This window comes from Oryctolagus cuniculus, chromosome 9, assembly GCF_051225735.1.
Source record: "Oryctolagus cuniculus isolate XC-2025 breed Fujian yellow rabbit chromosome 9, ASM5122573v1, whole genome shotgun sequence".
In the NCBI taxonomy this organism is placed as follows: Eukaryota; Metazoa; Chordata; class Mammalia; order Lagomorpha; family Leporidae; genus Oryctolagus; species Oryctolagus cuniculus.
In genome coordinates, this window is record NC_142875.1 from 122431560 (window position 1) to 122445002 (window position 13443).

At 42.1% G+C, this 13443-nt stretch overlaps 1 protein-coding gene across 5 annotated transcripts in view; it reads right to left on the reverse strand.

The window, feature by feature from the left end:
- The window catches only part of BCAT1 (branched chain amino acid transaminase 1), a 130837-nt gene that overhangs the window by 13151 nt on the left and 104243 nt on the right, over positions 1 to 13443 (reverse strand). For all 5 annotated transcript variants that reach the window (XM_051850336.3, XM_070049507.2, XM_008259519.5 and 2 more), the window contains 3 exons: positions 11548 to 11690; positions 5400 to 5485; positions 2003 to 2143 (listed from right to left, as the gene is read on the reverse strand). In XM_051850336.3, the coding sequence (XP_051706296.1) occupies positions 2003 to 2143; positions 5400 to 5485; positions 11548 to 11690 (370 nt within the window). The remainder of the gene's footprint in view (positions 1 to 2002; positions 2144 to 5399; positions 5486 to 11547; positions 11691 to 13443) is intronic.

Genomic DNA, 13443 nt, shown 5'->3' on the forward strand with positions numbered 1-13443 from the left:
GAGCCCACGCTAACTCTCCAGGGGCCACAGCCTCCACAATATTGGGGAGCATGATTAAATTAATGGCTGGAAGAAATTTCCTGACACTAATTTGTATCTAAGTCATGCCTGTTCATGCTTCACTGGCTTGCAGGCTCTTAATAGTTTGATTTTAGTAGATAGTCTGTGCTCTCTTAGTATAATAGGATAATTAGATGTACCTTTTGGCTCTAAGTGTCCCCTAAAACAGAACCATTAAAAACACGTTAAACCTTATAAATTTATTTCTAGGTGAAATAATTGGAGTTCAAAAAAATCTGACCTGATGACAAAATGAGTTCACAAAGAGGACCGAGACCATGATCTGGACACTTCTACAATGAAAAGACACTAAGCAATAGCTGTATAATCATGGTGAGTATTGAAGTAAAATGGGATAGTAATTCCCATGTGAAATGATCAGTTCATACGCACAATCATGTCAGAAGCCATCCCTTAAAAATAAGTTATAAACCTTATGAAACAGAGCAGCCAACATTACAATCAGCACAAAAATCGATCTTATCAGTTCAGGAAAAACAACTGTAACACAGGGAGGGAGGGCGGGAGGAAGGGATGGAGGGAGGGAGGGAGGGAAAACCATTATGTTCTTAGAATTGTATCTACAAAGCACAGTGAATCTGTTAAAAACTAATTAAAAATTCAAAAAAATAAAAATTAAGTAACAAAAAACTCAGCAGAACTCATTCAATAGGAGATGTGTAGCCTATCTGCATTACAAGAATAAGGCCCACATGCTTTAAAGTTAGGCAATTAGATTCCAATGCTAACCCTAACTACTGGAACTCTGTTACAAAGAGGAAAGCAAAAACACTGATGAGAAAATGGGAAGAATAGCACAACATAAAATCAGACTTCTTTACTAAGAGAACACTGCTCCCAAGCAAACCTCAGATTCCTTTGGAAGATGTTAGCAAATGCACCAGGTTGGCCAACTGAAAGGTCTGTGAAGTGTTCTACTTATCAGTAACAACGGCAGGGGCTGGCCTTGTGGCAGAGCTGCTGTGGCCTTCTAGGGAGTGAATCAAGATAGAGCAGGATGTCTCTCTCTGTCTCGGTCTCTATCTCTCCCCCCTCTCTCTGTAACTCTGCCTTTCAACTAAATAAATCTTTTTAAAAACATAGTAATAATAGAAATAGTAAGTAATGAAGGAGTTGAGTATTACTAAAGTTCATTTCCTATAACCATTGGCCATTACAAAATCAACAGTTTTGGAAGTACTTTAGGAAGCCAGAAATAAAATCTAACTTCCTCTAGAGGAGCCTTGCTTAACGAGCTGGCAGGAAGAGGTGAGAGTGCAAGTCTACTGGCACAGCTCCAACATCAAAAGCAATGCAGGGCAGCTAGGATACTTGTCCAAGAAAAAACAGATTTCCCACCAGGTCTGAACTCAGACAAAACCACTGGGAAGATGAGAGGAATATCCTAATACAAAGCCGGCGCCGTGGCTCAACAGGCTAATCCTCCACCTTGCAGCACCGGCACACCAGGTTCTAGTCCCGGTCGGGGCACCGGATTCTGTCCCGGTTGCCCCTCTTCCAGGCCAGCTCTCTGCTGTGGCCAGGGAGTGCAGTGGAGGATGGCCCAAGTGCTTGGGCCCTGCACCCCATGGGAGACCAGGAAAAGCACCTGGCTCCTGGCTTCGGATCAGCACGGTGCGCCGGCCGCAGCACGCCAGCCGCAGTGGCCATTGGAGGGTGAACCAACGGCAAAAGGAAGACCTTTCTCTCTGTCTCTCTCTCTCACTGTCCACTCTGCCTGTCAAAAAAAAAAAAAAAAAATCCTAATACAAGTTCATCTGGACAACTGTGTCAGTTAATGCAATGTCAAGTCATTAAAACAAATAAAACAAAATCCTTTTGCATCTTCGGTTCAACAAGAATTTCATTCACACTTTTAAAATTAATTAAATTATAGGCAAGTGTTGGGAAATTACAGGAAGTGAAGAAATACTTATCTCACCTCGCCCTTGTAAAGGATCCCAGAAACTGGGCAAACAACACACGCTGTCCCAGCGCCAAACATCTCCTTCACTCTGTTCCCCTCCAGGGCAGCTGTCAAGTCATCCATGGTGAGGTACCGCTCTGACACCTTAAACTCACCCTGTTGGGAATATTAAAAAACAGAAAAGCAACACTGATCTTTTCGCGTTATATTCTGAATGAACTCAGTACCACAACCACCCTTCAAGGCATGGCTGGAAATGACACATAGACTACTGCTGAGCAGTGGTGCCTACGCAGTCTATTTCAAGGTCACAGAACTGATAAACGAGATGATCATAATACAAAAGATGAGATTCCCCAAATTAGATACATGCTGTATTTTAAGATACACCTGTCTTGTAACTGTTGTCGGGAGAAAGTCTCATAACTTGATGGGTTACGGAGGCTACTTAACGCATGCTACCAAGTGTCTTCAGCATTACCGTATTGTAAAGGAGCCCACATTGCATTATATAATACCGATTAGTAATTATAACTATAATTTGCGGTGACCCTTTATGGAAATTTCAGTAATCCTAAAGGAAATATTATTCCCACTGTACAGAGGAGAAAACAAAGTTTCAAGAAGGTTGTGTGAGGCCAAATAATTAGCACATGACAGGAACAGGAATCTGGGCCCAGGTCTGATCTCTTTGGGTCCAAATTTGCCCCTCTTTCTCTTGTGTCTCTTAGGTGTTAAAAACAACAACAACAAAAAGAAACTGAGTTCAAATATACAAAATATTCATTATTTAAAAAATTGACATATATTTGGACTTGATTTGAGAAAAACTGTATATATTATTTCTTCTTATAAATTGACTGATGGTTGACTACAACAATAATCTCCCTTCTCTTTTAGTATCATACCTGATTGAGTTCCATTGTAGAATTAGTGGTATAACCTCACTGACTTTTTTTTTTAAAGATTTATTTTTTTGAAAGGTGGAGTTACAGAGAGGCAGGGGCAGAGAGAGAGAGAGAGAGAGAGAGAGAGAGAGAGATCTTTCATCGGCCAGTTCACTCCCCAAATGGCTGCAACGGCTGGAGCTGGGATGATCCGAAGCTTCTTCTGGGTCTCCCTTGTGGGTACAGGGGCCTAAGGACTTGGGCCATCTTCTACTGCTTTCCCAGCCATAGCATAGAGCTGCATCAGAAGTGGAGCAGCCAGGTCTTAAACCGGCACCCATATGGGATGCTAACTCTGCAGGTGGCAGCTTTACCTGCTATGCCACAGCACCAGCTCCACTTCATTGACTTTTGCTGAAATATTTTAATATCTTCTTTAAGGATAGGAAATGAAAAAGAAAACTGTGATGCTTCTAAGCTATCTGTTTAAACTGTTTAATAATCATTTTTAAAAAGATATATTTATTTGAAAGTCAGAGTTAGAGAGAGAGAGAGAGAGAGACAGAGAGAGAGAGAGAATCTTCCATCCACTGGTTCATTACCCAAACAGCCACAATAGCCAAAGCTGAAACCAGGAGCTTCCCCTGAGTTTCCCATGTGGGTGGCAGGGGGCCAAACACTTGAGCCATTTTCCACTGTTTTTCCACAGAATATTAGCAAGGAGCTGGATTCACAGTGGAGCAGCCAGGAATCAAACCAGCACCCATATGGGCTGCAGGCCTCAGAGGCAGTGGTTTTATCCCTTATGCCACAAAGCAGGCCCCAATACTCATTCTTTAATCTGTTTAATTGCCATTCCTTTAAATTAGTGGTTAATACTCAACATTTGTTAACAGGATATTTGAGCCAAGAACAACAAACAATGGATGGCATAAAAAAAGATGGAGTATTTTTGAGAACCTAGAAATCTACAATAGATAAAAGAAATCAAAGCTCTTGGCAAGATTCAAATCATTAGAGGAAGAATGCATCATGCTGTAAGTGGATTTGGAAGGATAGGAAAATATGTCTGAAATCAAAAGATAGCTCCTTGCAAGTTTCAACCTATTTTAGTCTCCAATTACAATTATGTTGTTCAAAGGTAAATAAATAAATAAATAAAAAGCCCAGAAAATCAGCCAAGTTATTTGAAAACAAGCTGAGTTTTTATGTTCTGGAAGAGAGAAAGAACGCAGTCTCTTGTAAATAAACAGAATTGTTTTTACTCTGCTCACCCTTACTTGTCTTTGGACAATTTCCCCTGTCTGGCAAGTAGGGGTTACCCCCCACATGCCTCTTGGCATATTATGTCTCACTGTTTTAAAATAGCTTTTAAAATAAATTACAGCTAAGGAGTCAAGAAAAAAACTTCCTCCATAATAACCTATTTTTCATGCAGGCAAATCATTAGTGTGGGAAGGCATCTCCACTTGCAGCTTGTCATCAAACCTTCTGTACTTGGTTGACTTTTTTTCTCTAATAAAACAAAAATTACTGAGCTTTGAAAATATCTTTCCAACTGCAAACATATTTAGGACAGGGCAAGCTGTTTGAAATTATACCAACAGTTTGTAAATGTCATGCCCAATGTGCCAGGCACCATGTGGCAGTTGGGTCTTGTCTACATCAGGGTTTTGTAGAATTATTTATAGACATTTCTTCTTCTTCTTCTTCTTTTTTTTTTTTTTTTCAAAGCCTTTTCCAAAGAAACTGTGCAAGCACTCTCCCAGATAAGGCAGGTTTCTACATCTGTTCTGTTAGTTCCATTTGACCACAGGGTGCACAAAGACTTTCCGTGGTCTTTGGAGGCCATTTTAACACATGAGTCAGAGGTTCCATCCACAGGCCTCTGCCAGATAAGCAACTCACTCAATATTCATCTTGAATATGTTATGTTATTTTCAGCACCAAACAGCTACACTTGCTGATCTCACATGGACTTGAAAGTCTACTGCAAACAACTTTTCATTTGCTTCAGTGTTTTGATGTTGAAACATGAAGAAATCTGGGAGAACAAGGGTGTGTAAAGAAGAGAGAGAGAAAGCAGCCAAACTAATATTGTATTAGTAAACATTTATATGTGAGTAAAATGGTTTCATGTCTACGGGAAAACATGGATACACTGAAATAAATAGTGGAAAGGAAGAACTCTGCATTACTGTCCTATGGAAGACACTCTTGAAACAGTAACGGCTGGCTGGGAACACACAGAGAGTAACCTCGGTATGTTGGTAGGAAAACCAACCTGTGTGGCAAAGGGATCCAGCACTAGGATACCTTGCTGAACTGGTTTCTCTCTGTCCTCTCTACAAACAGGACATTTCTGACAGTTTTGCCAAGACATTCTTTCTTGAAGAGTTCTTTCCGCTCAAAGATGAGATAACACTGGGGGGAAGCACAGGATACTACTTCACCACAAGGCTGGGCTTATTTTGATTACTTTCCATTTGAGGTTTACAGAAGTGAGTCATGTCAAAGGCACCCACCCACTTGTGCGCCAGGTCCAGAATGCACTGCCTCGTCACTCCTGGGAGAATGATGCCATCTAGCGGAGGGGTTGCCAGTTCTTCTTCTGTCAATCAGAAATTGGGAACAGTTCAAATTCCAACTTGCATCAATAACTATTCAAAAAATGATTTCTCACAATTTTGTTAGTAATAAGTATAAACAGACAACATGACTGCTGTGCACTGCTAAATTTCCCAAAATCAATTCACACTCGTGGTAGATCCTTATTTCAACAGTGCAAACAAGAAAAAGAAACTATTCATCTCATCATTTTTTGTTTATTCTTCTTGATTAAAATAATGAGACAAGTTAATAACTCCAAGCAATGAGAGTCAAAGATTCTTAACAGGAACACTCTGCTGTCAACATTTATCTTCACACAGAAAAGCTGGTTAGCATTTAGAATAATGGGGACAGTCTTACTCTGGAACACTGGTTATTACTAAACTGCCTAAGAACTCTATGGAGGAGCCCAACCCTGAGAAGTCTGCTCAGCTTGGTCACAGCTTCCATGCTGCCCTTTGAGGAAGTCTACTGGGCCTTCAACCTGCTGGCCCATCGGCAGTAAGTATGCAGATGCTAATTTTACCCTCGGAGACTCAGAGGGAATGATCTCCAGCATGCATGAGAAATGGCTAGAAAGGAAAAAAAAAAAAAATACTCCAAGGCTGAGCTCCTGGCCTACCATGAGAGGAACACAGGGGCCGGCGCCATGGCGCAGTAGGTTAATCCTAAACCTGTGGTACCGGCATCCCATATGGGCGCCACTTAGAAACCTTGCTGCTCCTCTTCCGATCCAGCTCTCTGCTATGGCCTGGGAAAGCAGTAGAAGATGGCCCAAGTCCTTGGGCCCCTGCACCCTTGTGGGAGACTGGGAAGAAGCTCCTGACTCCAGATCAGTGCAGCTTTGGCTGTTGCGGCCATTTGGGGAGTGAACCAACAGAAAGACCTTTCTCTCTGTCTCTTCCTCTCATTGTCTGTAACTCTACCTCTCAAATAAATAAATAAAATCTTAAAAAAAAAAAAAAAAAAGAGGAACACAGTCAGCTGCAAATGCTCTCTAAAAGACTTCCTCTGGCAGATATCTCTCTTTCTTCTCCACCTATGACACTTAATGAGAAATTCAAAACTTAAGTCATCATTTTACAAAGCTGCTGGACCTTGTAACAGGGCACTGCCCACCATGCATTTGCTAAGGAATTCATAGTCTGTGTGAAGGGATTACCAAGTAGAAAAAGTAGAGGAGGAATCACAGTGCTAGCTCCAGGTTTACCCAAGCTGTCTTATGTAGTTTAAAAGAAATTCAGAACACACTATTAATCCATATCTCACACAAGAAGAAACAGAGGCCCCATAAACGTGACTTGCTAAGGCTGGGGATACTAGTGGACAGCTAAGATCAAAGCTCCAGTGTCCTCACACTGAGACCACCACCTGTTCCCCCAGTGCACAGTGGCTCTAGGCTGGTCTGCTCCGCTGTAGTGCCATCAGCCTTGCCCAACAAACAAGCTCTGCTTGGAAGACCAAAGCTCCATATTCACGCCGGGCCCATGGCGGGCTAACAAATGGTTTTGATTTTAAAAAATGAATGACTAAGTCCTTTTTGCATGGACACAGCAGTAAGGTTTATAAAATTTGTTGTTTCTGACCATCATCTGCTGAAAATTGCTTTCTGAAAGAAGAAAATTTGTTCTTGGCAATGTCCTTGGGGCTATTTTTTGCCACGTTTAGAAGCACTGATGATTTCCAATTAAATGTGTGCTTTGCAATAGCAACACACACACACACACACACACACACACACACACACACCCCTACCTCCAGTGCCCCCAAATCTGCCCTCTCCTGAAGCTTGCCGAGCTCTGAGAACCACGTGAAATGAAGGGGAAGCAGCAGCCCTGCATGTGCAAATGCTGTTTTGTGAAATACGTTTGACACCCAGAGCTCTAACCACTCGCCCGAGGTCAAGGAACAGAACAGCTGCTTCTCGGGTTGCCAGCCAGAGATGATGACATGACAACATTTGGGTGAGAAATCCTCATTTTCCTCTGCAACCACAAACATGCTTCCAAGAGCCAGAACTCACTCCAGATTGCCCAACAAGAGGAAAACAGAACCTCCAAACGCAGCTTGTTTTGGACAGAGGCATCATTTTCAGGAGAAGAATTTACAGGCAACAGCAGCACGGTTCATCTGTGACTTCCCAAAGTCAAGTGCTAATGGAAACCAGGCCTGCAAGACTGCAGAAGAGCCCGGAACCCCACCAGCACAAGTATTTACTCATTCAACAGACACACACTGAATGCTCTCTACTGTTCTAAATTCTAGGGACCTAGCAGAGAACACAAATGACACAGGAGGGTTCTTCAAAAAGCCATGGAAAAACTGAATTAAAAGATGAGTTTATTTTGGCACACTAAAAATTTTTAGAGCGCTAGACTGGAAGCAGAGCAGCTGGGACTCAAATTAGCACTCTGATAAGGGATGAGCAGGTCCCAAGCAGTGGCCCACTCCTCCAGGTCAAACATCTGCCCATCATGTAGAGCTTTTATCACACATTTTCCATGAATATTTTGAAGCCACGGTGTAACTCCCTGCTTACTTTCTCCTAAGGAGAGGAAAACAACTATCGTGCTTAATTAATGGTACGTTACAATCCGAGAGAGAAAAGGCAGAAAGAACTGTGGAATTCCAATGGTGGAGGAAGCTTAAAATTTTGATTGAAGGCTCAAGGATGGCCATACTGAAAATGGGATTTGCATGCAAAAACCTGGAGGTTGGGACAGAGCCATCTATGCAGACACCTTGCTCCAAGTCAAGTCAGTACCAACACCTGATGGGCTGGACAAAGCTTGAGATCTGTGAACTGAGCCATTGCAATACTCATTGCCATGGTCACTGTCCCCAACCATGAACTCAACCCCAAAGTCTGGGTCTTACCTTTCAGAGCACCCCTGTGTTCAGGCTGTGATAAAACTGCCCATTCAGATGGTGAGCAGCAAGTATATGTGTCAAATTATTCATCAACACAGGAGGGAGAAGAATCAAGGCTGTGGGATCTTTTGCTTCTAATTTTTATTTATTTACTCACTTATTTAGTTGAAGACAGATGGAGTAGGCTCCCATTTGCTGTTTCATTACCCAAATGCCTACAATAGTCTGGGCTGGACCAGGGCAAAGCCGGGAGCCAGGAACTTAATCCAAATCTCCCACACGGGTAGTAGGAATCTAAGCCCCTACTCCATCCCCTGCTGCCTCCTAGGGTGCACATTAGCAGAAAGCCGACATTGGGAGCAGAGCTGGACCTGAACCCAGTCACCTTGATGTGGGATGCAGGTTCACCAGTTTAATCATTAGGCCAAACACCTGCCCCGAGGCTATATCATCTTGGTGTGATTTTATCATTACTGCTGCTGTAGTAGAATTAAACCCTCATGAATTACAGACTGAGAGCCACAAATAGTTCCTGTGCACAGCAGTGTGCTCAGAACTCACACCATCACCCTTCACCAGCCATGCCGTCCAAAGGGAGCAGTGAGTGTGGGTGCTCCTGGGAAGATGGCCGGTTATTACTGGAGGAACCCTACTTCTACCTCCTGGTGATAAGGTTTGCAAAACAAATTCTGCTGATTTTCAGTTCAGTATTTCCTGTTTTATCCTAAAGCCACACAATGCAGACTTCCTTCAATGCCTTTTTTTCCTGCAGCCCAAAGGTTATTCCTGATGTTCTATGTACTGCTCTCAGAGAACTGTTGCAATGTATTCCATTTTCTTAATTCAGATGTTATTTGGTCTGTTAGATAAACATACACACAAGGGAAGGAGTACAGCAAAGCCAAAGTTGGGGTAGGCATTTGGTGCACTGGTTAAGACACCACTTGGGACACCCACATCTCATACTGGAAGATCTGTGTTGGAGGCCTGGCTTGGCTCTCAATTCCGGCTTCCTGCTACTGTGTCCCCTGGGAGGCAGCAGTGATGGCTCAAGTACATGCAGCAGACTGGACTTGAGCTCCTGGCTATTGTGTGCAACTGGGAAGTGACTCAAAGGACAGATCTCTGTCTTTGTCTCTCTGCCTTTCAAATAAAAGAACAGCACTAATATTATAATAATACCAATATTATCTCAGGCAACCACCACAATCTGAACAGCCACTCTTTTCAGGGCCTGTATATTTTACAAGAGGCAAAAGACAAATTCGCTCATTTCCTCTCTGACCTTTAAAAGCTACAGTGGAAATGTTCCATGATTATTGTTTGGAAAAGGGGCAATTTCTCACCAGGACACTTTCTCGTTTTGCTGGTTGAATCACGCGGCCCTGATTCAGACTGTGCTGAAATCCCGACATCTCCCAACCATAAATAATGATGGACCTGCTTCTAAAGGGTGAAACTGTTTTCATGTGGGGTTCTGTGGGTTTAGGGGAAGACTCGGGGGTATGGTAGGCGTGGATAGGCGGGAAGAACAACTGAATCAACCTCTGACCTTCTAAGTGCAGATTTCAACACCAGCTGTCATGTGTCAACCAAAGCTTTTGTTACGTTATATATGATAACTCCCATTTTGAAATCACAAGCAAGCCATATAAATTTTGTTTTTAAATAGTGCCAAGTACAAACAGCAGGAGTGGAAGAATGACTCGCAATTGTATCCGGCATCTCCCATGCCAAGGATTGCCAGCAGCCAACCCCGGGACAGGCAGTCCTCACCACACCTTCTGTTTATGCTACCTCTGAGGGGAACATAAGACTCATCCTGTTAGTCTCCTCCACGAACACTCAAATTAGTACCCAGCTCTGAATTCAGCCGCATCTGAATCACCATTTTCCTCTTTTTGTTGCCAAATAACATAAGCGCAACACAGGCCACTGTAGCAGCTTTGAAACTCAAATATTTTAATTGAAGCCAATACTGAGACCTCATAAATATTTGGAACATTATTTTACTTTTCTCCTCTCCATACTCACTACCATAAAATGAAAAAACTAAGACCGAAAACAGAAGCCTAAAAGTATGTTTCTGAATTTTGTGTCTATCAACATTCTAATGCAAATAAGTGCATATTGATTTATTTTCTCACTGTGGGCCATTTAATTCAATACATCACTCATCGCCAAGCTTCCCTGAAGCCCTAAGGTGTCTGCCAACTAATACAAAAAGAACAACAAAGAACGGCAATGAGCATTCAGGCTATTTCCTTTAGCAGACACATAGAAGCCCTCATAATTCAAAGAATCTGCATACAATTCAAGAGATAGTGATTTGTCTTTTAAAATAATGTACTGGGGCTGGCACGGTGGCACAGAGGGTAAAGCCGCCTCCTGCAGTGCTGGCAACCCATATGAGCACTGGTTCAAGTCCCAGCTGCTCCACTTCTGATCCAGCTCTCTGCGATGGCCTGGGAAAGCAGAAGATGGCCGAGGTCCTTGGGCCCCTGCATCTGCGTGGGAGACCCAGAAGAAGCTCCAGGCTCCCAGTTTTGGATTGGTGCAGTGCCAGCCATTGCAGCCATCTGAGGGGTGAACCAGTGGATGGAAGATCTCTCTTTCTCTGCCTCTCTGTAACTCTGCCTTTCAAATGAATTTTAAGTCTTTAAAAAAAATATACTTCAATCAAATGGAGTTCCAGAAAAGACGTGAAGGATTTCTGATATATTAGCAAAACATATAGAAAGGGCAACAATTGGTAACAAAGTATGGTAAAAGAGAACACGAAATTCCTTGTCAGTAGAAGCAGCAGGCTGTACTTATTGCTATGGTATTTTAGCTACTGTACAGTATCAATGACCCTAACTAATTTGAGATCTGTCTCCAAAAGCAACTTGTTCAGATAGTAAAAATATTATAGGACAGCATTAAGGCAGAAAATTTTCAAATCATAGACTTAAATCTCTTAATCCAACAACTTAATAATTAGGACATCTGTAGTCAACAAACAAAAACTAAGACAATCTTTGCTAACTTCTTTAATCTGAAACTCATGCCTACTCGAACATTGAAGGCACAGGGGTTCTCAGTGCTTGAAACTGTGCTACCTACTGTTATTCTACGTCTCTAGTTCTTATCTTTCCAGTTCCATTGGGAAAATGGCAGAAAAGGAGCAGAGCTGAAATGTGAGTGGATTACCTCCATCTTCGTTGATCCAGTATAGGAAAAGATTCATAGTCCCAACTTCCGTTATCTGATTGTCCTCTCCATAGAGCCACAGCACCTGCTGACACCCATGCTCCATTGCTTCACATTGCGCAAAAAGAGAAGCGCCGTAATTCCTTTTAATAAAAACACAATAATTATGATGTACTCACATTACTGCAAACCCCCATATCCTCAAGTCTTTAACTCACACATGGACAGGGTCAACTATTGCGTTCTTTACATAGATTCTCTAGTTAAGTGCGTGAGGTTAAAAGAAAACTCAGTAGAGACCCTTTGTGATGTAACTGCATTAATTTGAATAGTACAGCTCTAAATCTGTGCTCTCAGGGACTTATTCCAGAGACACATAAATGACAGAGTCTAAATTGTACCCAGAAATGGCACAAATGTAAAAGAAACTCCTGACTTCAACCAAGAAGTATTCCAAAAGATAATTTTTCTCAACTTCCACTATTCTTCCTGGAATATTAAATCAAAAGAACACAGAACACCTTCCTAGAATGACAATTCAGTAATATTTCATCTTTTATTTAAATCTAAATTACCAGATAGGGCTGGATGCCTTAAATACAACATGAATATCTTTAAATAAATATGATCTCTGCCTGCTTCTCTGCGCCACTAGTTGCATAACTCACTTTCCTTGGCTTTTGGAGGACATTAACAAAGTGGAGAGGCAGAAGTGGCTTGGGAACAGACTCAACGTTGGACTAGGAAGCCCCCAGAAATATACACAGAAATGAGCAACCAATCAACTCAAATTACTACAAAGCATTAATGTATGTAATCTTCCACAAACTACCTGCTTAGACCCTTAAAAAATTATTCATTTGAAAACCAGAATAACAGAGAGGGGGAGAGACAGAAATCTTCCATCTGTGGTTCACTCCCCAAATGGCTACAATGGCCAGGTGTAGGCCAGGCTGAAGCCAGGAACTCCATCTAGGTTTCCCATGTGGGTACAGGGAACCAAGCACTTGAGCAGTCTTCCACAGCCTTCCCTGGCGCATGAGCACAGAGCTGGCTCAAAATGGAGCAGCTGGGACTTACACAGCACGGGCACCCCAGCACTAGCCCCCTGCTTAGGTCTTTTCAATGCCTGTTTTCACATCTAGGTAAGACTACAGTGTGTAGTGTTGTCTAATTTGAAGTGTCAGTCACATGAGCTATATATATATATATATATATATATATATATATATATATATATATCGTGAATATACTCTGTTTTCATCTGCACAGCTTCCCTTCACACTCTGTTCCCTCTTGATGAAAACAGCCCTTGCTCTGGGGCATTGACTCCAGTTCCAGTTACCCCACTTCTGATCCAGCTCCTTAATGCACCCAGACCTGGCCAATGAGGTCATTTGTAAACCAGCAGAAAGAAGACCTCTCCTCTTTCTGACTCTTTCAAATAAATACATGAATCTGAAAAAATAAAGAAAATGACAATCATAGCATCATTCTCTGCCACAGCTGAATTACACAGTGAGCCTCGGACCTACGCTGTTCATATTAATTCTCGTCTGGGTTTCTTCACCGATTCATTTTCATGTATAGAACCTGAAAGATAAACTATGTTCTCCCTCCCAAGGTTGCAAACACCAGAGCACAGGAAACTTAGTAACCACAATGTGAGCCTCTGGCAGTTCTACTCCTACCACCCTACTTAGAGGAGCCATTCAACTCCTTTTCTACTTGCAACTGGAAGAATACTGACTGGTAACTGAAATATTCTAGAAAGCTAATGATTCGTGTCAAGGTAATGTCGATTTGTTGCATGATCCTCAAATCATTCAACACAGATAAAAAAAAAAAACAGTCCATTTGAAGAAGAGATAAGTCTGACATCTGGAACTTTCATTT